This window comes from Pleurodeles waltl, chromosome 11 (genome assembly GCF_031143425.1).
Source record: "Pleurodeles waltl isolate 20211129_DDA chromosome 11, aPleWal1.hap1.20221129, whole genome shotgun sequence".
NCBI classification, from domain to species: Eukaryota; Metazoa; Chordata; class Amphibia; order Caudata; family Salamandridae; genus Pleurodeles; species Pleurodeles waltl.
In genome coordinates, this window is record NC_090450.1 from 206,265,420 (window position 1) to 206,289,679 (window position 24,260).

The following is a 24,260-nucleotide window of genomic DNA, read 5'->3' on the forward strand; positions in this document are numbered from 1 at the left end:
TCTCCCTCTTAGACATCTCTGTTAAGATTTTAGGCTGAGTGGTACTAGCAAAACTGGAGACCTGGGCTATGGAGACGTATTGTTTATCAAAAGTACAGTTTGGGTTTCGCCTGGGGCCCAGTACAATTGAACAGACTCTCAATCTGACTCTGATAGTACAAAAATATACCAAGGCCAAAAAAGGCTGAGTCCATCTAGCCTTCATGGATCTGTCCTGTGCTTTTGATACAGTTGACAGATCCAAATTGTGGGCTGTTATGTCAGATATGGGGGTAAATAAAGGTGTAATCTCTCTCCTCAGCAGACTCCAGGCCTGCACCTCTGCTAGGATCAGTTTCAGCCAGGAGGGTGATTTGATAGAGGAATTTCCCTCCCTTATCTTCAGATATCAGGTCTAGTCATTTAGCATACTCATACCTGCACGATTTGGGAGTGAAGGGACGATATATGCTGTGTTAAATTTTATTCTCAGTGCTATTCGAATCCGGAAACATTATACATTTTTGCAATATGTGATTTACTTTGATACTGTTATTTATATTTTTAGCTGATCAATGCATATCTAATTGACTGTGGCTTATATGGCTCTTTTGAGTCAAATGAAGTATTTTAGAATGACTGACTGGCTACTTCTGCCAAAGTAATTTTGGGAGAGCTTTCCATTGAGCAAAAATACCAACATGCCTTCTTTCAGGACTCTACAAGTTCGCAGCATTCAACGGTTACCAACAAGGTCACTTTCAGTTTGAGATTCATAGCTTTTCTTTTGTATTGTCCTCAATGTATTTTTACTAATGATCACTGAGAAAGTAGGATGTGATCAGCTTGTCCAAATCTTTAAATGCATATGTTAGCAAATTGTTACTTTATGTAAATACAGTTTAACATTCTTCAAGTGAATTACAAGAATGTAGTTTAGAAGATAACAATATGCCCAAATATGTTTATGTTTTTAAACAAAATCCCTTTTCAAGTCTCTGTAGTTATATTGTATTATTCCAATATTTAGATATTTTATTTTTGAAACCCTGTTTTATTACAAACCTTGAAAAAGCTCCTTCGCTGCAAAACGGGTGTCAGCGATAGAGTATAACAATTATCACAATCAATCTGAAGCAATCTCAATCTCAGAACAATATTTACCATTTGGAAATTTTCTTGCATAGGTTCATCCAGAAAATCAGTGATTACAAATTATATTACCTTTAAGCAATTTTACTATAGCAGTCAGTTTATCCGCCAAAAATGCCCCTGCATTTTAAAGGCAGTGATGATGAAGGGCAAAGCACTATTGAGCGAGCAGCAGGCAACATGTGGGGATTATGGAAAACACTTTAAATGAATAACAAATAACATAAAAAAGAAGGAAAACAATATATGGTGAATAGAAATCTGACAAATACGAAAATTGAAATTGACTGACAATTTCTTGGTTATCATCTGCGATCCTTGGCTTAAACAAATATTTTGAAGATTTGTAGATTAATTTAAATATATTTTTCTTGCAGTATTTACTCATACAATAAATAAAAAAAATGGGCAGACTATTTACGAGAACAACATTTTATTCAAGAGTTGCGAGTACAAAAATACTTGTAGGAGTGGAAAAATTGACAGCTTTCCTGGTACACATTTAGAAACATGCTCTCTTCATTTGTAGCAGAGTGACAAACAGTTAATGACTTAAACATTATAACACACTGATGAACATAAGTTCATGCGTTCTTTTTAAAAATTATACTGTACTCGTGAGATGTGGCGAAACGCTTTCAGGCCAACAAACAGATCTGATCTGTTCTGATCTCTAATAACCTCAAAAATACAGATGTTAATGCCAGTAGTACTGAAGCAATTAAAAGTTGTAGAGTGATGGAGTTCACTGTAAACCTTTTATTATTGGTAACTGTGTATTGCATAGCATATTGGGTTAGCATTGTGCAAGATAAGCGGTGTTCTTCACTCCTACTTGAGATAGAAGTAGAAAAAGGGCAATATATTCAATAGATTAGGAAGTGTGATTATCAGGCTAAAAAGGGTTGTATAAAAATAAGCATACAGTAAAGGTAATGGTACAGTATTCAAAGTGAAAAAAAACTATTATAGTCCTGGAGCTCCTACGGCAAATGGAGTGTGTCTTCATCAAGCAGTCAGGAGACTAAAGAAAAGTTAGAGGATCTGCAATAGTCCACAACCTAATCCAACAAATACTTCTCTGAATGATGTGCCTGAAACACTAATACATAAATAATGGTTTACATTATCCTTTTAGGATTGACGTGCAATATTGATTGTGACAGTCATGGGTAACATATTGTATTCTAATATAGGAGGCCCTAATTCTGCTGAATAAAACTGGTAACAAGCATGAATTTTACACTAGAAAGTGAGAAAGCCAAAACATTACAAATAAAAGGTAGAAAAAACAAAAGTTAGAAAACCAAAAGTTAAACAACTGGGCATAAAACAATTAAATTTAAGAGCTAATACATAGTAAAATACCCATGGGAGATGGTTAGCTTTGCAGTAAGGGTAAGTGTATGCATTATGGTATGGGTAGGTGTGAGGTAGGGTAAGAATAAGGGTAAAGATAAGTGATAGAGGTGGGTTTTAGTCTATGTATACCATCAGGGATAGCAACAGAAAGGCAGCGTGGATTGTGAACATGGTTAGTGATTGGATTATGGTTAGAGAGTATTTAAAGGGAAGAAACAGGTTTAGGAAAATGGATAAAGTCATAGATTGGGACAGGGTAACGGATTTGTCTGGGTTTAGGTGCAGTGTTAAGGTTAGGACTTTGGATATGGATAAATTAAGATGTTACTGTTATATTAAATAGTTGTGAGTTGATGTTACTGTAGATAACTGTTAGGATGAATGCTGGGGATAGCCTTACAGTTAGAGGTGCGACTTAGGAATAAGGACGTTTACAGCATGTGTTAAGCCTTATTAACAAAATTTAGGGGCATATTTGTCATAGTGTTGCATCACCCTTGTGCCACGCAAGGGGCACAAGGGGGACACAAGAGCAAAGTCATCTTTATCAAGCCATGCAAGGCCACCTTCCCTTGCCCTGAGTTGCTTGATACATTTGGAGTAACTCAAGGCAGTGCAAATCACTGCCTTGCGTTACTCTGCCCCAGGAAGGCTTTCCACGCCCCACCCATGGATTTTGGTGCATTTCCAGATTTACCAACATTGGTAAACCTGGGAATGCATCAAAATACTACTTCTTCCCAGGGAAGGTGCAATGATGAGAATGATCTTTACTTCTACTCATTGTTTCCTCTTTGTAAATGTGCTGAATTCTGCAGTGTACCTAGAAAGTGGAAAATGTCTTTGAGGATTGTTTTTGTGCAGAAAGGTGCCCCTCATTCACAGAAGCAATCCTGCCAGCAATGAAGGCACAATGCAGCGCAGTGTACACTAGTGCAAGGAAGTATAGGGATGTGCTGTATCGTGTTTTCCTTTTCCCTTTTACACAGTGCTGCAAAGCATTGTGGGTTGCTGTCTATGCTGCGCTGTGCTGTGTGAAAGAATTATAAATCTGCCCTAAATATGGGAAAAAGCTACAACAGTTCAAACTTGAGACTTTCAAACTAATTGCCAAACACAGAAGGCCTTATTATGAGTTCAGTGGGCGGGATGACCCATCCGCCGAACTTCTGACGGGGAGGTTGCTGCCATACTGGCTACCTCCCCGCCTGACCCATTATGACTTTCCCGCTGGGCTGATGGGTGGAAATCAAGGTTTCTGTCCATCAGACAAGCTGGAAAGTGGCGGCAGTATTGGCACCGGCTCGTAATTGAGCCAGCAGCAATGCGGCCAGCGCAGGGGGCACCAGCACCCTTGTAATGCGCAGACAGTGAGCATTGCGAGTGCACTGGGCAGGGGGACCCCTGCACTGCCCATGTCAAGTGCTTGGGCAGTGCAGTGGCACCCCTGCAGCTGTTCTCTGCCAGCCTTTTCAAGGTGGTGATACCACCATGAAAAGGCTGGTGGAGCAGCAGCAGTGTGGCTGATTCTGACCTCTGCCATGGTCAGTCCGTTGAGATCATAGATCCAGGGGGAGACAGTGGTACCTGGTGGTATGACCGCCAGGGTCGTAATGTGACAGTCGGACCGCCACAGCAGTGGCGGTCCAGACCACCACCGCGAGGGTGGCAGTCTCAAGACCGTCAGCCTCATGATGAGGCCCAAAGTCTGCATCTAAATTGGAAAATTTGGTTTCACAACTTTATTTCCAAATTTTTGTTTTACTAATTATTTAACTTTAAAATGTAAGCAATATTCTAGAGATTAGCTTCTTGGCTCAAGAACCTTCAGCTATTTGTTTGATATGTTGTCACTCATGTCCGGATCAGCCCACAGGTACATTTTAGTCTCACCATGTTTCTATAGGTAGTCAGGATGCATCCTTCAATCTCTATTGCAAGCACAAGGGAGTATTATACATCTAAAAAATACACTGTCCTTGAACATTTTAAGTTTTTTATCTAATCCATTCATTGTACACACAAAGCACTCCTTTTTATTTTTGTGGTGCAGCAGGATTATTTTATTGCTTTTGATTGTGCTTGAGTGCAAGAATTACATTTATTAGCTTTGACATGCTTGTTTTGTTTCTCATATAACCTAAGTCACTCCTCTTAGCTTAACAGCCCACTATCATGAGCAACTTGGAATCTATAAGTGTTGTTTGTTCCTTGTCTGTTGTTGAACGTTGACTCAGTGTAGTGATCTCTCTGTGCAATGCAATTTGGTAGTCTCTTTGTGAAAGTCAGTGGTTTCCAGTGATAGCCAACGGGGATCTGAACCATACCAGATAACAAATGACTAGAGTGTTCCCATCTAGATTAATTATATGCAAATGAATCTCATGTGACCATCCTGAAAATTCAACATGGATCAAACAATGGAGTCCCCAGGTGTAACCAGAGCGTCATATGTTCCTCAGGTCTTAGCTTGAGCATGTAGATGCAAGTGGAGCCCTCTGACTTTTGGGGACCAGCGTGTTGTTTCTTCCACAGACTTTGATCAAAAGCAAGATAGAGAAAAACACAAAAGGTGGACGAGAAAGACACAAAAACAGTGCAAAGGGAAGAAGCAGGTAAATAAGAACATGAAGAGTGAAATAGAAAGTCAGGGACTGCCTGGTAGTGTATTAAAGAGGCATCAGGTGCAATCAAGGCTTGTATTCGGCACCCCAATTTATGATAATGCCAGCAATAAGCTTCTGAACCAAACTTCCGGCCCAAAAACATATTCTTTTGCAAACTAAGCACAAATAATGTTTGGCTGAATCAAGACTGGCCCAACCTATCTGAGCTTTTAGCAGGTTGGCATGTGGTAAAAACCACATTAGAATTAGTATCAATACTCTTGATGAACAGTTTGTCTTGTGACTATGAAATAATTTCTGAATAAAGGGACTGCAGCCAGAAAACTCAGTCTTATAACCAAGATAAAGTATCTGCACAGAAGATTAATTGATGCATCGTACTATGACCTATTCAGATGGTGCAATCTGTTTCTCTGGCTTTCTGGTTGTAGGTGATCAGTTCTTATTATAATGATACAATCTCTGAAGGTGAACTGTTCTGCAGTGATCAAGGTATTATATCACCATATTTATGGAATGGTTCAAGCCGTTGCAAAGGGTGGGCTAGCATAAAAAATGATTTTAACCCGGGTGGGGGTGGCGTTATGGGGGAAGGGGGTTTTGAACAAAAAAATGACGTTAGGCTGGTTAGAGGCAAACAAAATGCCTCTAACCAGCCTAGCGTCATTTTCTGATGCAAAATCATCCATACCACATGACTCCTGTCTTAGAAAAGGCAGGAGTCATGCCCACCACCCCAATGACCAGCACAGGATCCAGTGTCCCCTGGGCATGGCCATTGCACCCTGTGTCATGCAGGGGGCCCCAAGTTGGGCCCTCAATGGCACTTTTTTAAAAAACAAATACTTACCTATACTTACCCTACTTACCTGGGATGGGGGTCCCCATCCTCCGGTGTCCCTCTGGTGGTGGTGTTCTTGGCACTTGAAGAGGGCACCTGTGTACCCATTCCATGGTGTTTAACCATGGAAATGGGTCCACAGGTCCCCTAACATCTGGTCTGACCCAGGTGTTAAAAAAATGGTGCAAAGCAAGCTTTGCACCATTGTTTAGCCCCTCCTCCCACCAGTGCGTCCTTTTAGCACGGGGATAAATATGGGGCTATAGGGTTAGCACCATTTTTTTAGATGGGAACGCCTACCTTGCATCTCATTGATGCAAGGCAGGTTCATGCATCTAAAAAATAGTGCAAACTCCAATATTTTGATGTTAGATGTGTCTAACGTCACAATATAAATTTGGAGTTAGTTTTGCGCAGTATTTGCTTCTTCAATCCATTTAAAGCCACTCCCCCTCCAGCTCACTCTTGCAGCTTTCTGCTTTCTCCCATTGTGACGCTTTTACGTTTTTCTCTTCCTCTGTCTTTTCCATGTGTCTTTTTTGCTCGCAGTAAATGCTTGAGCAAAAAAATAAGTGCCGGCCCTCAAAAATAAATGCTGGTGCTCGGCACCACAAACAACAAGCACAAATTAAGCATTGACACAACGCAATGTTCTAATATTGCATTTTATGCAGGGTTACCAGCTAAGGCCACTTGTAGACTTCAGGGGGCCCATAGTCAGATGGTTGTGACTATTTTTATGACGTGCAGAAGGGAGTCAATCTACCCTGCATCGGCTGGTATCAGGTGGAGGGTTTTGCTTTTAAAGTCCTACTTGGCACATGGTTCTGCCACTCCCTGGAGCAAAACATGTGTTGACTTTTGAAGTTTACTGATAAATTTGATGGTTTGTAAAAATAAAATCTGTTCAAGAAATCTAACAGGATTCTGAGTGTATTCATAAGTATATGACAATGACAATTGAGGACAATTTCTTCCTTCCAACTTCAAACACAGCTTTCACAAGATCTGGGGCTAACTCCATGGAAGAGGAGTGCCTGCAACTTATGGCATAATTTAACTATGATCTCGAACAACTGACCAGCCTCTTGCTGTCATATGGCAAATGACTGAAAAGTGACTAGGTTAAGTCTCTTTGAGACAATTAAAAGAGCTTTAGAATTCAACCGGCAGAGTCTCCGAAGGCCCTGACAGCAGAAGTAACATTTGTTACTGCACTGACGAGTGGTCTCTTTTTGAGACGGGCTCTGCTCTTTTGAACCTTCTTCATAGAATGAGCCCATCTCTTTCAGTTTATCAGCCCTAGGATAATTTGGCAAGTCTTAGTGTGGATCAAGTGAATATCTTTCCCTGTGTCCTAAAGACAGGATTTATGGGCAACTTTATAGGTGAAGGTGTTGACACCCCTAACAAGGAGGGGTACCGCTGACTACACTGACACATTTAATCGAAGAAGGGTGCCAATGACAGCCCCCTTTGTCAGGTCCTACAGAAAAGGTTGCCATTAGAGCACCTAGAGACAGATGTATGTCACAATACTGAGTGACAAAATATCATCCTGCCTTATGTATGATATTAGAATATTGATACTAAAATACATTAGAATATTGTTAACAAAATACCCTCTGACAGAAATATTGGGTACAAATATATCAACAATATGGAGTTATTAATAGAAAATCACAAATGATGATCTTTTAGTAAGCAATATTTAGAATACAAAATATATGTCAAATTCCATGGGTGATTATGATAGTCTAACATGCAACTGCTGTCTTAATATTGTTTTCTGAGTATCTACTTCCACATCTTAACACTTGGGCCTATATTTATGAAGCATTTCCATTATCTTTGCGTTACGCAAGGGAGTGCAAGGAGAACGCAAAGGCTTCAGTAAGATTTAAAATGCCATGTAAGTCCTGGCTTGCATGGCCTTGCGAAGCTTTGTAAAGAAATGTAAAGCAAGTCAGCTGCTTACGCTGCATTATGCTACATTTCAACTTGGGAGATGTTCCATGGGTGGAGCATGGGCATTCCCATGCATCCACCTATGGATTTTGGCGCATTCCCAGATTTACAAAGACTTGTAAACCTGGGAATGAGCTAAAATGATATGCCTGCCCTAGAGAGGTGGAAGGATAAGAAATATCTTATTTTTCCTCATTATTTCCTCTTCCCGCTTGTGCTGCATTCTGCAGCACACAAAGCAAAATGACTCTAAAGATTGTTTTTTGTGCAGGAAGGTGTCATTCACTGTGGTGCAAAGGGGCCTGCATTGATGCTAGGCTGCACAGAGTGCACGAGCGCAAGGAGAGAGCAGAAATGATCATAGCTTTGTAAATATAGAAGCATTTCTGCTCTCTCCTTTCCATCTAAAGCAGGGCAGCTACTTTGCTTGCTGCCCTCCCTTGCGTGAAGTTTAGTAAATGTGTAATTGGATATTTTCTACTACTGCAACAATTTCTGTTGCCTTAGCATTCAAAGGCTGTGGCAACAAGGTCAGTACGTTTACAGAGAACCAAAAACAACACTCACAAATCCATTTACTTAATCATTTATGCATTAAAAAGATGTTCTTAGGCTTCTGTTAGACACAGAGAACAGGTAGCTCTTGGATATCAAAAGTACACCCCATCATGCAACGCTCTTATCCCATGAGCCAATATCAAGCCCAGAGAGCTTCTGGGCCCCATGCTCCGCATCCGAATGCTTTCTTTGATATCTGCTGCCACCAACCACACATAAACGAACTCACAAATTAGTGGGCTTTTAGTTGCTAAGAAAACCCTCATGTAGTATCTACTTAACCAAGTGTGACTCCCTTCAAAGGCAAAATCTGTGTCATTATTATGTTCACTAAAGCATGACGTGAAAATATCCCTGCGTGGTGGACTGGGACATAAAAACAAACTTGGAAAATCTGTGAATACTAGCTCACTAGTGTACCGAGTGTGGTGAGTCAGACTGTCTCCAGGAGGGTTTGTGGGGACAAATTATATATGTGTCTTAAAAAACAGTTTTTCCCCTAGGAATGCTTGCCAGGCTACATAGCTTATGACTTCTCTATCCAACATTTCCGTGGTCCTTGTCCCCGGTGTCATCTTCTCTCCTCAACAACCAGCTGTCAGGGGCTTCCACCTCTAAGTTACAGTATCTTTCTTTGGGCTCTTGTTGCAACAATAGAGCAATCTATCTTTAATCAGGGACAGAGACATTTTAAGGCAGGGGCAAAAGGGGCACCCAGAAAAAGTAAACATTCTCTCTATATGGCTCACTTCTGTCTATTTGTATATCTCACTCTCTCTTTCCATTCTACCTACCTTTATCCCTGAATAAGTCTCTTTTTGCTCATTGGAATCGTAATGATTTTTGAGCCCTGGAAAGACAAGGGTCAACTGTATTTCTTTTGTGAAGCCCTTTTCTGAAAGCTTGTTGGCATTGTGCAGGCTTTATTTAGAAGAAAATGTTTAATATAATTCAAAGTTGTTTCGTACAGCGAGCCTCAAAATGTGTCTTGTCCAAGTCCCCAAAAACCATTTAGACGACACTGGTCAGGGGACTTCCACTAGGTCAAAACATAAAAAATACGTATTTCCATGCGAGAATGCCAGAATATTAAAGCTTGGAAACATATTATAATCAAAAAGATAGTGAGAAGGTTTGCCAAACTGTGAGTAAAATAAAATAAAGTTCCACCAAGAGCAAGACACCGAAAATACTCTGAAAGGTCCCAATCATGACCCACTGTCTTCTGTTCCTGTCCTACTGATTTTGGGAGTAACCTGTGGAAACATTGTTTCCGCTGTTCAGTCTACATGCTTTTTCTGGCAGTTTAACGCTCCCAAAGACATCGGTGTCAATAACTCTGAGAAATGGCTGCAGTCACACTTAAGAGGAAAGAAACTGTTGTCCTCCTGCGTTTTTGCTCTGAATCCAAATAAGTCAGTTGTGGTGCTCCAAAAGACTTTATCTTGTGTCTGTTTTTATTTAATTAATTAATATATTGTAACTCCTGGACAAATTACTCCATTTTCTATGGGGCTGCTTTTACATGTATGAAGATACTCAGCTGATCTTTGTCTCATAGCAAATCAGGGTAGTGCTTGGAATTGAAAAATCTTTCTCCTTGACCGTTTTTCTCTCCTTAATCCACTGGTGGATAGCAATTAATTTCAAAATCCTTAATTCCACCAAGGTGCTTCTAAGGTCACTTGATTCCAATTTTACTTCCAGTCTTTTGTTTATGGGCCAACCCCGGCTAAATCACATTGCAATCTGGGCATCTCATCTGCAGTAAATAATCCCTGGAGGCCCAAATGACAAAAGTGACCCGTGTATGTGAATTGCAGTTACAATCTCTTAAAATAACTGCCTTTTAGTGAGCTACACATTCACATGGCAGTGGTTAATCCCTAACTAGTTTAGTCACCACCTAACTATGGAAATTCAGACTGGCTGGCTGCTTTTTCAAAAATACTAAATCATCTCCAACTATAATCAAAGTGATGGCAATCATTCTTATGGCCACGTACTGCAACCTTCCAGATTTCTTGGCTTTTAGATTTAAGTGGATGTTTCTTAACGGCCAGAGCTGCCGACTTTGGAATTGGGTAACCGGGTTTGAGCCTCCACGTCGGCTAAACATCTGGGGATTCCAGGCAAATCACGTAATTTCCCCTAGCCTAAAAAAATAAAAAAACAATGTATCTTTGTGTAATGTAACTGGTGCTCGTGTAAAGCATTCCAATACCTTCGGGTATAGTTTGCGCTATGGTAAACTCCCCCAAAAAAGTGGCATGACCCTGGTTGAGCGCAGCAGGCACCGCTATGCATTGCTATGCCAATGACGTTAAGGTGTGAGACAGTGCATTGCCTTCACGATATACAAGTGCTAGAGATCCTTCCCGAAGTCTCTTTGTACTTTGTGCTCAGCCATGTGCCCTTGAGATTGAGACCATCTCCTACGTCTTGCCTGTTTGTTCAGCAGTTCTATTATCTGTCCTTCTGTGCTTCCTTCTACTTCTTACTTAGTACCAGCTTTAGAGTATGTGATGTGAATGGGAAAAATAAGAATGCTTATCACAAAGTCCATATCTTCAACCATTTTTACGATTTCCAGAAGTCAGCTTCAAAGTGCACATTCTGGAAGAGAGATTTCTATACTTGTGAGATTCAAAAGTGATGGAGATCTTCTACTGAAACACCTGTGCTTCGATGATGGTAAATTTTGGAAGGACTTATCGGATGTCTGTCCAGTTCATATTGATGAATCAGCCTGGCAAAATGTTTGGCTCTGACTTTCTCTGTACCTTGTGTGTTAGGTAATGTGACACTGGATACGAGGAATAGAGATAAAAGTAACCCTTAAGCAGTGTCAAGCAGTTGTAGTAAATTAGCCTGCTCTGAAGAATTTATTTTCTGATGGATGCTTGGATATAATTAAAAATGTGTGCAAGAAAGTGCATTTCATTCCCGCAGCATGTATTTATTTCCTTAACCCCCCAAAAATCGCTAGGCAGCAGGTTGTGCAGAATCACAGGTAGAGAACAGGAATGCCCATAATTTTGATTGATATGGTTTATTCCTGCCCTCTCCCTTTCACACAGTGCCGTGCAGCAAGCTGTCTTGCTGTGTTCTGTTGTGTGAAATAATGATAAGCATTGACCTTTGTCCTTTAGCAACAACCCCACACAAATGTATTTTCTTTGTGTATAAACACACAATAAACAAACTTCATGTGTATTTATCCTGCAACACACATGCAAGTGTGCTATCACATTGTTTATCCTGCTGTTTCACAGTCCAAAATATCTAAAATATACGAGAAGACCCATTCTCTCCTACCAATAATATTTGCTTAGCTACTGCTAACAACGAAATATTCTTAGAATCAAATTTCTTCACCTAGTTCCACTTGTAAATATCCCGACATACTTTTTGGACATACATATACAGTTTAGCATTCAAAATCAACTCTTTAGTAATGTTGAAACCTGTAAATTGTGTTTCTGACTTGAAGTCTAGCCAGAGTTACAATATTCCTACTTTAACTCAGGTTTCGAGAGAGAAGTGAAGAAAAATATAAAATATTCTAGGTGTAACCTCTAGCAACAGATAACTTCCTGCTTGAATAGGTGATGCTTTTGAAGCTAACAACAGGCGTGCAAATATTTCAGATTAGCCCTGAAAGGTGTATATAAAAGATAAGATGGCAGCATATGTACAAAGATGACTCGCAGGAGACTTGGGGCCTGATTACAAGTTCGGTGGTCTGCAAAGCAGTCCGCCACACCCGTGATGAGGAGTCCACCGTCAAGGAGGCATTCTCCCAACTGGCCCTATTACAACTTTCCCACTGGGCTGACAGGCTGGAACCAAGGTTCCCACCCATCAGCCTAGTAGGAAAGGTGCAACAGTATTGCTGCTGGCTCACAATAGATCTGGTGTCAATGCTGCCACACGCAGGGGGCACAGCACCCTCGAAATGCGCAATGGCTGCACAGCAGACAGTGCTCATTTTGAGGGTGCAGGGCATGGGGGCCTCTGCACTGCCCACTCTATAGGCAGTGCAATGGCCCATTTGTGGCCCCTGCACTTTTTCTCTGCCAGCCTTTTCATGGCAGTGGAACCGCTATGAAAAGACTGGTAGAGAACAAGGTTGTAATCAGGAGGGTGGCGCTGACTTCAGTGCCACCCTGGCTGATTACATCCTCCACCATGGTGCAAGGGTGCCTGTGTTGGCAATAGGCAGCCTACTGTCCTCCAGCGCAGGGTGAGAGAACAGGAATCCACCGTCTCTTATAGACATGGCACATTCCTGTCCTTTCCATGTGGTGCAGGGCAGCGCAGCAAGGTCACTTGTTTTGCTGTCCTGCACCATTTCCCTTGTAAATAGACCCCCTGGACTCTTGCAGTTAGCATCAGATGACAAAAAATTGGCTAAGACATTGTCAAAACTGTGATTCACTTAAACGTCCACAAAACTTTAGAAAAAGGGCTTATGTTTGTAATGTGAGCTAGTGTTTTGACTCATTCTGATAAGCTGCACAGTGTTTAAGACAATCCCAAGGGCGAGAGCAGTTCAGGGACACTGCGGATTTGTGTCTTCTTCAACTTAGAACTTTAGGGTCTTTGCTCGCAATAGGAAATCTAACCTGCTTGCTTAGCCAACATTGACCTTTTCGTAGTTGGCAACATGCTATGATATATGTAACTTAGCAATTAGTTGATTGCGTATCATTTAGATATTCATGATATGCGATCCCTACTCGTAGTCTAATGTAACCCAATAGTGGTTAAATTTAATGGCACTCTCCTCCATGCAACTATAACATTTTGGTTGTAATTCCAGTCATTATTAAAAATATGCAACCAGTGACAGCTCAGGAGTCCCATTCCATTCCAATATTAGCAAACAATATCTTCTGTCGCCTGCCACTGACAGACGGTATGTGACCCAAGCACAATAAGGATGTGGGACATGTAATGAAAATGTGTGATGTGGAGGCCTTATTGCTTCATAGACCAACATGTGTTTTATAGCTATGACTATTCATTTCCATTATTCTGTGACTACTTAATCAGCCAGCAGTTTCAACCCATTTTAGTATGTATAGTCCAATAAAGACTGGTAAGGGAAGTTCAGTCAACACAGCAAAGATGAGGTCATTAATGCCCCACCAGCCAGTAGTGGGCTATATCTAATGCAATTGACGAAATTGAAGAAATTATTACTATTATATGCTAGTCACTTTGAAAATTATATTCTATTAAAACCACAAAAAACAGTAGTTTCTAATCGTTGAACAGATTCATGCTTGGTTGCTTGGATGACAGTCTTTGCAACCAAGTTAATGCCCTTGCGAATATGGATTTCTGACCATTCAAAGTTTGAGAATCCCTTTCCATTGCCCTAGGTCCCTTAGATGTAGAAAACAAATTCCGATTTGCTGCTGCAACTGTGACACTGCTTGGAGGCTTGTGAACTTTGGTTTTGAGAACCAGATTAAAAATTGTTAGCACATTGTTGATGCTGTTATCCATTGTTTCACATTGGTGCCATTTCTGAGGTTTCTCTGCCAATATTCTTCTTGGGTTTGAGACAAGGTTTAAGCACTAGAAACATGATTCCAATCATGTACAAGAATCCACATATGTAGAAGGAAACATCATATTTTTGTGTGACATCATAGATCCAACCTGGAAAATCAAGAAGAAAAAAAAAAAACTCATCATTTAAATAGATTTTGTCATGATGAAAACACAGGTGAAGGGCAAATATTATGATGCAATTATGTTATCCAAATAAATGTAAGTTTACATGTGAATTAGTTAAGGAAGTATTTTACAGAAACAATTATTCATATAAAGATTTGGTGATTTATGAATAAAGACATTTGCAGAGTAGTAGCATAAGTATAATACTATTTGTTGAGAGTGGCAGCTCATTCTTGTTTGCCATTTTGATCATGTCAATTGTAAATAATATAATACTAATCTATTTTTCACTATTGGTGTAATACAAATGGAAATCCTGCTGGAATGTGCTGAGTTTTCAAAATAGAAATTTAGAGTAGCTATGTGGATAAATCGGTTTGTCTGAGCCTTATTCAATACTGCAATATCATGTTGCAGCTATTGCCACTTTACAGTAGTTGCCACTGTGGGAGGTGAAAATGCAGCAGCCAGGAAGAGATATTTTGCTGCCCAATAAATATATTTCTATTTGGGATTTGGTGAGTGCTGAACATGGTTGCAGAATGAGAAAGTCCAAGGACCGTAGGTTTAACTTATGGTCACTGTCCATGACAGCCAAGATTGTGTCTCAATCATTTTGATTAGACACTATGAAGGCCCCATATATAAGTTCCTCATTCACTCTTATTTTTTGCATTACTTTTTCTATCATTTCATTGAACTGGGATAGACTCATGATGGATTTACCCCCCCCTTCACCCCCTGTCCTGTCAAAACAAAGTGATATGGTACCAGGCTTGTCCAGGACTTTTCAAAGCACCAGTGGTGTAATATAACTCCCGGCAGCGGTGCAGGGGGCTCCCCAGCTTCAGGGGAACCACTCAACAAAGGTGGTAGGTGGTGGGCTTGGGAGAAAGGGCACCCTCCATTTAGTTTGCAGGAGGAGCCCTCCAACCTTTCACTGCCATGAAAAGGCTGGCGGAAAGCCAGTGCTGCGGGCCACGGGGGATTGCTGTACTACCCACGACCGCCGGTTAGCCCGGTAGAAACATTGTAATACAACGGGGCCCTGCGACTTTGGAGGTAGAATGGCCAGACTGCCAAAGTCAAAATGAGGCCCTTTGGGCCAGATTAGGAGTGTGGTGGTCTCCAGACCCTCAGACACACAGGAGCAGTCAGACCATCATGGCTGTGGCGTTCTGACCCCCACTTACAAGTCTGGTGGTTGGACCACCATAAGGCCGACTGCTGTCTCCGCCAAGATCTCTGATCCCCACAGGCTGATGGTGGTCTTGTTTGTGATGAGCCAAGGCAGCACTGAAGTCAGCACCACCATTCTGATTACAACCATGTTCTCTGCCAGCCTTTTCATGCCGGTTCAACTGCCATGAAAAGGCTGGTGGAGAACAAGTGCTGGGGGCCACAAGGGGACCCCTGCACTGCCCACAACATTGTATGGGCAGCGCAGGGCCCCCCTCCCCAGTACCAATGGAATGCACACTGTCTTCTAAGCAGACTCTGCGCATTCTGAGAGTGGTAGGGAAGCCCTCTGTGTGATAACATTGGACTTGGGTCCATGAGGAGCTGAGTCCAATGCAGCTGCATGTTTTCTACTGGACTGACTGGGGGAAACCTTGGTTTGGAAAACATTGGAAAACTCCTAATAGGGCAGGTGGGGAGACTGCCAGCTCTACTGCAGTCTCCCCACCACGGATCTGGCAATCAGATTTTCCAACTGCCAAACTCGTAATCAGGCCCTTAGTCTTTTTTATGGAGCTCGGAATCCTCCTTTGGGTCAAGCCTCAAGTTCCATGGAAAGAAGTTGCATCGAAATCAGACACATTTGCTGTGAGGTCCCGTTGACACTCTGGAGGTCTAGGAAGTCCAAATATTGTCTTAGCCCCAAGTTTACAGGTTACTGAAGCAGCTCCTCAGGGTCACACCTAAGAGACCTAAGGGTCAGCCCTTAGGGGCAAGGATTTACTGCAGCAGAGGCTACCCGCAGGGTCCTGCCCAGGTCCAGTTGATACTGGTCAACTGATAACTTCAGGAAAAAGGCCTATATCATCTTGTTGTGACCCAGTAGTCATACAGGTGGTCAGCCAACTGAAACTTGAGTTCCAGGTCTTTATCCTGGATACAAGAAGGAGCAGGTACAGTTCGTTAGAGCTAATCTCAGGTTACAGCTTTTAGGGTTCCTCTTATGATCTTCAGCAGGTCCAGAAAGTGTTCTGAGGAGGGTTCCTTTGGATGCCATTTTATGGTTTGTACTAACTAGTGGAGGCGGGGGTGACTCCTGGCCAATCCCTAACCAATGAGGTAAAAGTTCTCATAGGTAACCATACTTACATTTTCAGCAGTTCCTGTTTGCCTATAATAAACAATCTGATAAGGCACCTTATTCTTAAATTTCAAAATGAGTGATCCCTTCCTCCCTTGTGCAGAGTGCTTGTGTCCACCTAGGGGTATGGGAAAAGAAATGAGCAGCCCCTCCCTTGTTTCCATTACAAACTGGGGTAGCTTCCCTACCACTGGGTTTGGAGCCATCCTGGTTAGTTTGGGCCTGGCAAACAAAGGCGTCCTCTTCTTCAGGTCTCCCTTCATACTAAACTATGAGTGGGCAGGCTTCACATCTATCCCTTTCAAATTAATGAAGTTCCATGACACTTCCCTACTGTCTTTCCTGAGCTGATATGGATCACATGTCCCACCGCAAGCCAATTCTGTCACCTGGACTAAGGTTTGGTTCTGCCCTGGGGAAGATTTTATACCTCATTAAGTTCAAGCACTACCCAGGCAGATGTTGCCAGGCTAATGCGGACTAGCCCCTGAGAGCTTCAGGCAGGGAAAAAGCACCTTTCTAAAAGGTACTTTTCCTAGATATTAAAAATCAATCTGAATCTAACTGCAAAATTGTCTTTGAATGACTATTTTAGCCATTTACTACCACACGTTATAGATTAAAGTTTATAATCTGTAATTCTAGATTTTCTAGGATTCAGCTACAGCCCTGCCAGTGAAAATAGCTTTTGGGGGGAGTCACTGGAGGAACATGCTGGGACAAGCTTTAGGAACATGGCAACTTTAATTTGCCACATGATCCACTTTTAAATGTCAGGCACCCTACCTTGTGGGAAACAAGGTGTTCTTACAGGTAATTATTAATATTTAAAAGCAGGTTTTCCTATCTGTCAAAAACTATTATTTTGACAGCTTTAATAGCAGTTTTTTAGGCTACTGAAGTCATTCTAGGCTACACATGAAAGACCTAATGCTATGTTTTATACGCCAACCCTGTGGATGGCACAAAAGGAGTCTCAATCCACAGGTGGCACTTAACTCTCAGGCCCTGGGTGCATTTTGTAGACCATATACTAGGGATTTATAATTGACAAGTTTAATATGTCAATCAGGGATAAGTCCATTTGTCAAAGGTGAGCACGGGTACTTTACTCTTGATTAGCTGGGGCAAACTGCACAGAGTTTTAAGTGTAGCAAAATTAGGGTCCAGAATAAGGTGAAAAATCTGGGGTGATGCAGGAAAGGCAGATTTGGTACGTGTTGTATATCAGACGTGATCAGTGTGTCTTGATTGTCTGGGCGGGAAGTCATTTGAACAATTTCTGTTCAGTCCATATTTTGTGTTCCTCTGAGCCAAATGTCATTTTGAAGTCTCCTTGTTACAACCGGTCCTAGGTTGCTTGTGCTCCCATTTGATGAGGACCTGGCCTGGCAGTTTAGGCTGGACGTTTCCCCATGAGGAGCAGGGTTAAGGCTGATTTGGATACAGCTGGGCCCAAACCCAGATGGCATAGTGAGCTAATGAATAATGGGTTGGGATGCTACCCCGAGCAATTGCCAGTGCTTTGTGAGTTTCCTAATATAACACACTCCACTCACACAGAGCCTTCCTCCTTTAATCAGATGTATACAGCATAAGAGGTCAGTGGCTGGTTCAGTGACCTTAACATGCTTCATAGACTTTCATAGACTAGTGCTCAGCCACCCACTCTAAATGGAATGCAAAAATGCCCCTTGATTGACCTCATTCAAGGGACTTTGGAATAAAAGTACACAGGGTGGAGGCCACACTTATAAAGTTCATACAGTGGTTGAAAGTTGTCGGTCAGACAGACAACACTCTTAAGCGGCTGTGAGGTGACAAGTCAACTACGTAAAAACAATTATTAAGTACATGTAACACACACTCTTTTTCCTTTGGGGGTTCACCTTCAAGTTTTCATAAACGCATTTCTGCTACCACTTTTAGATTGTTACAGACAATTAATTAAAGAATTTCCATTTTAAAGGGTTTAAAATGCAGGGGCATATATACTAAACTTTTTAACAGTAGCAAACATTAAGAATCATTGTTTGCAAATGCAAAACATATTTTTCTGTTATAAAGCTTTTTAGGAGTTGGTAAAAGTTTTCAGACTCCTAAACTGGCCTTCCAATACCATACTGAACTACTATTTTTAAGGGCCACGTTGTAGGAAACCATTCTAAATAGAGATTCAGTATGAGATATATCAATCAATGGTTAGCAACGGAAATCCATTTGCACAACACTGAAAAATTAAGGGCTCCTGAGTTGGGGTGGTAATGAATCAGCAAAAGGGAAGGTTCCTTTGAAACTTCTTTTCCTTTGTTAATGTTAAAAAAAGTACTGGGAATATGCAGTGATTCAGGTGGCCACTACCAGCTCTCAAACAAAAGATTACAGAAAGAAAACATTTATTTTTAAATGCAGTACCATTTCTTTAAGGTAGAATGCCCTGCTTAACTTTATTGAAAAGCAATCACAAACTTTGTGGTCTGCTGGCCATATCTCTGTGATGTCCACCAGTTGGATTGAGTTGCAATATGTTACCAATTTCATTAATATTCATTAAGTAGGTGGGCTTGCAGTCCACTCTGAATTGAGATTTGGTGAACCATCCTATTAGTACATACTTCAAAGGTTACACACACATGTATGCACACTTGTGCGTACACACACACACACACACACACACTCACACAGAAACATACACACACTCCTAATGGCATCATGGGCATCACAGAATGATGACAGTGGGACAGTAAATAGGACAACAATAGCTAAGACATAACAGGCTGGCTTTTTTTGATCCAAGAGTTTGTTTAATTAGAATAGGACTTTGGGATTCTTCAAGCTGTAGTACACTATTTTCTTCATATTATTTAGCTTTTTGAGAGTTTAATATGTTTTTTGTTTTTTAGAAGCAAATATCCAACGTGGGATTTTGTTTATGAAAAAGAAAAAAAAAAAAATCTTGGCACCCTTCTTTTTTATTTATTGCCATTTTGCAAAACAGAGAACGAAAAATTCATCACTGGCTTTATATCTGAATCAGCAATATCGGGTAACAGAATATATAGTATCAAAAATATTCTTTACAAAAATATTGATTTTGTGTCCTTATAACAGTAAGATCAAAATTATATAAAAAAATTGTTTTATACTAATATTGTTAAAACATACAAAAATAGTCTTTCTACATATACATATAGTATAAAGTAGTGAATTTTAAATATTTTAATATTTACCATTAACATAATGTAAATTAAATACATTTCACTAATTTTGAATACTATATCTAAATATGGACCTATATAAATGCACATTCATATATGTGTGTGCGTGTTTAAATATATACACACATCTATATAATGTAATAATTTTTTTTATATATTACGCTAAATAATTTTTTGTTTAATTCTTTAAATTAACTACTAGAAAAAGCACATTATACATATATATCTGTATATGCACGCATATACATGTATATAAATATATGTATACATGTATATATACACACACACACACAAAACAAAAGAAATATTAACAATTTCGGGCCAGATGTACGAAGCACTTTTCAAGTTGCAAACAGGCCGATTCTGTGAATCGGCCCGTTTGCGACTTGAAAAATGCTTTTTGGGATGTACAAAGCCCAAACTGCGATTCGGTAACGGTATTAGGAAGGGGCGTGACAAGGGAGTACCTTCCTAATACCCAATCCAAATGGTATGTATGATTGTTTTGGGACCGCGAATGCGGTCCCAAAACAATTGCAGTTAGCACCAGTTTCAAACTGGTGCTAACCCATTTGCAAATAGGAAGGGGTCCCCATGGGACCCCTTCCCCTTTGTGAATGGCAGCGAAAATATTTTTCAGAGCAGCCAGTGGTCCCACGGACCACTGCCTCCTCTGAAAAAATGAAAAGAAAACTTTTCATTTTTGATTTTGAAATGCATCTCATTTTCCTTTAGGGAAAACAGGCTGCATTTAAAAATAAAAATAAACTGCTTTATTTAAAAGCAGTCACAGACATGGTGGTATGCCGTCTCCAGCAGGCCACCATCCCTGTGAGGGTGGCCATTCCCAATAGGGTCGCAAATTGCGACCTACCTCGATCCCATTGGGAGTCGCAACAGTGTTAAGTACACTGGTGTACATCTGGTTTTGCGACTCGCAGTTTGCGAGGCGCAAAACCGGATCTTTGAACAAGTGGCCCTAAATTCCAAAACGTTAAATAAATTATCAAACAAATACCTTCCCACTGTATACGCCTACAATCCTTAGCATTTCCACACAGAGCCTAAGAACCACAACCAGCATTTATCAATTTTTACATAGATTAGGCACCCCTTTTTCCACCATCCCACAGAACACCCTGCACACACTTTTGTCCATTCACTCCATATTGCACTTCCCCCTGCTAAGTAAGTGCATGTCACCCTCTTTTTTGTCCATCATGTCACATTCAAAAAATCCCCATTTCTCCGAAGATGAGTTGAGAGTCATGGTAGATGAAATCATAAGAGTAGAACCACAACTGTTTGGAGCCCAAGTCCAGCACACTCCTCTCAGTAGGAAAATGGAAATGTGGGACAGGATAGTCGACAGAGAGAATGTTGTAGGTACCACCCTGTGCACAAAGGAGGACATTAGGAAGAGGTGGAACAACCTCCAAGGCAAGGTCAATTCCCGGGTCTTCTGGAACCAGATGGAAGTCAAGAAGACTGTTGGTGACTCTCCCAGTAATCCATTGAAACTCTTTACCTAGTAGAAGAACGTTTTTGCCATCCTGCATCCAGAGGGCTTGACTGGAATACTTGAGGGGGTAGAGTCTGGTAGGTCACAACACAAAAACTGTCAGAAAACTGCAATGTTATGCATGCTCATAGCTCAGCATTTGCCACTGTCTAGTTTATGTACCTCACCAACATTCAAAATCCAGAGTACCTGAGTTTTAGTATTACCGATGTGTATTATCGGACCCAGGATCGCAGCTACCAAGGCCCATCACATGCCATATGTGTAAATGGTGCCTGTAAAGTTCACAATACCAACAACACATTCCAGGATTCATGGTATCTCCCAAAATGTAAATGTATGATCAAACCTAAATGCAGCCTGATTACAGATATGTAATACCCAATGTTGGAAAATGGGTTATTGGTAGGGCAGGTAGGTACCTACACCTAGCAACAAGCCACTAACCTCCACATAGGTACAGTTAGGTCTCAGTAAATTAATCCCAGCTCTACCCTTGGTAGCTTGGCATCGAGCGTCAAGGCTTAACTTAGGAGACAAAGTGTAAAGCATTCAAATATCACAAAACAGTAATTAAATAAAACACAGGAAACAGTTTAAAAAATTCAAAACCAATTTATAAAAATAGCTTATATTTTTATCTTTAAAATGACACAAAAACGATTAAAATCGGTTCAGGGGAACCGGAGATATGAATTTTTAAAGTATTATTATTTTCTAGCGCTTAGAAACAAAAAGCGCCAATCGGGTCATCTGGTTGCACCAGGACCGGGGCAAAGTCAAACTTTCAGGCCGACCGCAATGGAGCCCTGCTCTGCTACAGGTCGCGGGAGGCCTCGGTTAAAAAGTTACCTTCTGACTTAGTCTCTTTTTTGATGTTTTTCTTCCCCGGGACGAACCTGCGAGTTGGATCCGACCTCCTGGAGCCCTTGTCCGGATACGCGAAGTCGGTTTCCTCGGTGGTGATTTTTACCTTCGGACTTAGTCGTTTTTTCGAGATGAAAATCCTTCGACCGGGGTAAACCTGGATCTTGATCCGACGTCCGTGGAGCCCTTCTCGGATACGATGGCTGGAAGGTCCCGGTCAACTTTTTACGTTCGGACTTAGTCTCTTTTTTGGATTTTTTTCTTTACCGGGACGAACCACGAAGTCAGGCCGGGTTGCGGTTGAGGCAAGCCGGCTAGAATTTCCGCGGCGGGTCGGTCCCTCTCTGGAGCTTTTTTCCCAAAATTCTCAAATCTTTTCCAAACTTCTGGGCCTTCACCCAGATGTTCTTTTAAGGTTCTTTTGGGGTCCACAGCTCACCCCAAGGGTCCAGAAGTTCTGTGATGGTCCTTGGGGGGTGCGGACTTCAACTCCCAGAATGCACCTGGCGCAAACTCCTTTAGGGCCACTGGACAGTGGTCAGCTGGTCGCTTTCTTCAGGAGTTGGTGCAGGGGACTCTAGTTTAGCAATTTTTCACCTGTAGCAAACAGGGAGTCCCTCCTTGAACCAGTTGAAGCCAGGCAAAGTCCTTCTTGTGGTGAAGCCCAAGTGTGCAGCTGGTGCAGTCCTTCTGAGTGCAGGGTCCAGGTGCAGGCCAGTGGTCCAGCAGGGCAGTCCTTCTTCTTCTTTAGTTCCTTTCTTGTTGAATTCTGGAGGGGATCTGAGGTGTGGGTGCAGGTCTGCCAGTTTTATCCTTGCTCCTGGGTGAAAAGCAGGGGGGTCCTAGTTCTCCAATCAGGGACAGGGTCGTCCCCCTGTGATGACCACTTCCTGGGAAGTGTGGCAAAAATCCATCCCAGAAGGCAACAGTCTCTAAAAATCCAACATGGATGAATCTGATTTTTGGAGGTTACATCTGGCTGAGCCCACCTACTGGTGTGGCTAAAAATCATAAACACACCCCTCCCCTGCCCTCTCCTAATCTAATCAAGGGGGCACCTAATTGTCTGGGGTTGCAGGATGTGGGGGTGTTGTTGGGTGCTTCAAATGTCCTTCTCTGCCTTTGAAGACCAGTTTGGCCGCCCTCCCCCTTCCTGCCTCACCATCTGCTGAGGGGAGATTCTCTCCCCCAAGCACATTCCTTTGTGTGAAGTCTGGCCACTTCACACCTCATCAAGGCAGCCTGGCAGAAGCTGCTGCAGGCTGGCCAATCAGAGCACAGCAGCAAAAACAATGCAGAGCTGAAATTGGCAACTTTTTAGGTAAAGTCTAAACTTTTTACCTGAACTAGTTATATTAAATCCAACAACTGGAAGTTGTAGGATTTATTACAACAATTAATTTGATACCAAATTCTTGGTATGCAACATTTAAGGAGACTTTAAAATTTAAAATAAAGTCTGCCCATTCTAGCCTATGAAGGCCATTTACTTCAATGAGGGAAAAACGAATTTGGCTGTTTTTACCTCACCAGGGCTTATAAATCTATTTTTATAAAGTCCCTGCTTATAGTTACATGGCACCCAGCCCTAGGGGCACATAGGGCACACCTTAGGGGTGACTTATATGTAAAAATAAGGTAGTTTAAGACTTTGGAAGTACCTTTAATTCCAAAGTCGAATTTGCATATAACTTTAATTTAAAAGCATCCAGCAAGGCAGGCTTGCTTTTAAAATGACACTGGGCACCTCAGCAATGCACCTAGGTGTGCACCACCTATGCTGTGGTCCCTAAACCTACATGCCCTACCATATACTAGGGACTTATAGGTAGGTTAACTTAGCCAATTATAATTAGCCTAATTTGCATATCCATTTTACACAGAGCACAGGCCCTGGGACTGGTTAGCAGTACCCAGGGCACCTTTAAAGTCAGGAAAACACCAGCAAAAAGTGGAAAATGGGGGCAAAAAGTTATGTGGCCTCTGCAATCAGCCCTGTTTTCTCACACAACCCCCCCCCAGCCCACATGCCCAGGAGACTCAGCCCAACCCTGGGAGAGTCTTCCTGGCTTGTTAGGCGAGGAAGACAGTGAAGAAAACTGGCTGTCCCTTTGCAGGGCCTACTCTGCCTTATATCCTCCTGTCAGGGTCACTC

At 41.6% G+C, this 24,260-nt stretch overlaps 1 protein-coding gene across 4 annotated transcripts in view; it reads right to left on the minus strand.

Moving 5' to 3' along the window:
* Nucleotides 1–1,547: 1,547 nt before the first annotated feature.
* The window catches only part of SLC16A14 (solute carrier family 16 member 14), a 516,827-nt gene continuing 494,114 nt past the window's right edge, over nucleotides 1,548–24,260 (minus strand). For all 4 annotated transcript variants that reach the window (XM_069213437.1, XM_069213436.1, XM_069213439.1 and 1 more), the window contains one exon: nucleotides 1,548–14,160. In XM_069213437.1, the coding sequence (XP_069069538.1) occupies nucleotides 14,009–14,160 (152 nt within the window). In that variant the 3' untranslated portion in view covers nucleotides 1,548–14,008. The remainder of the gene's footprint in view (nucleotides 14,161–24,260) is intronic.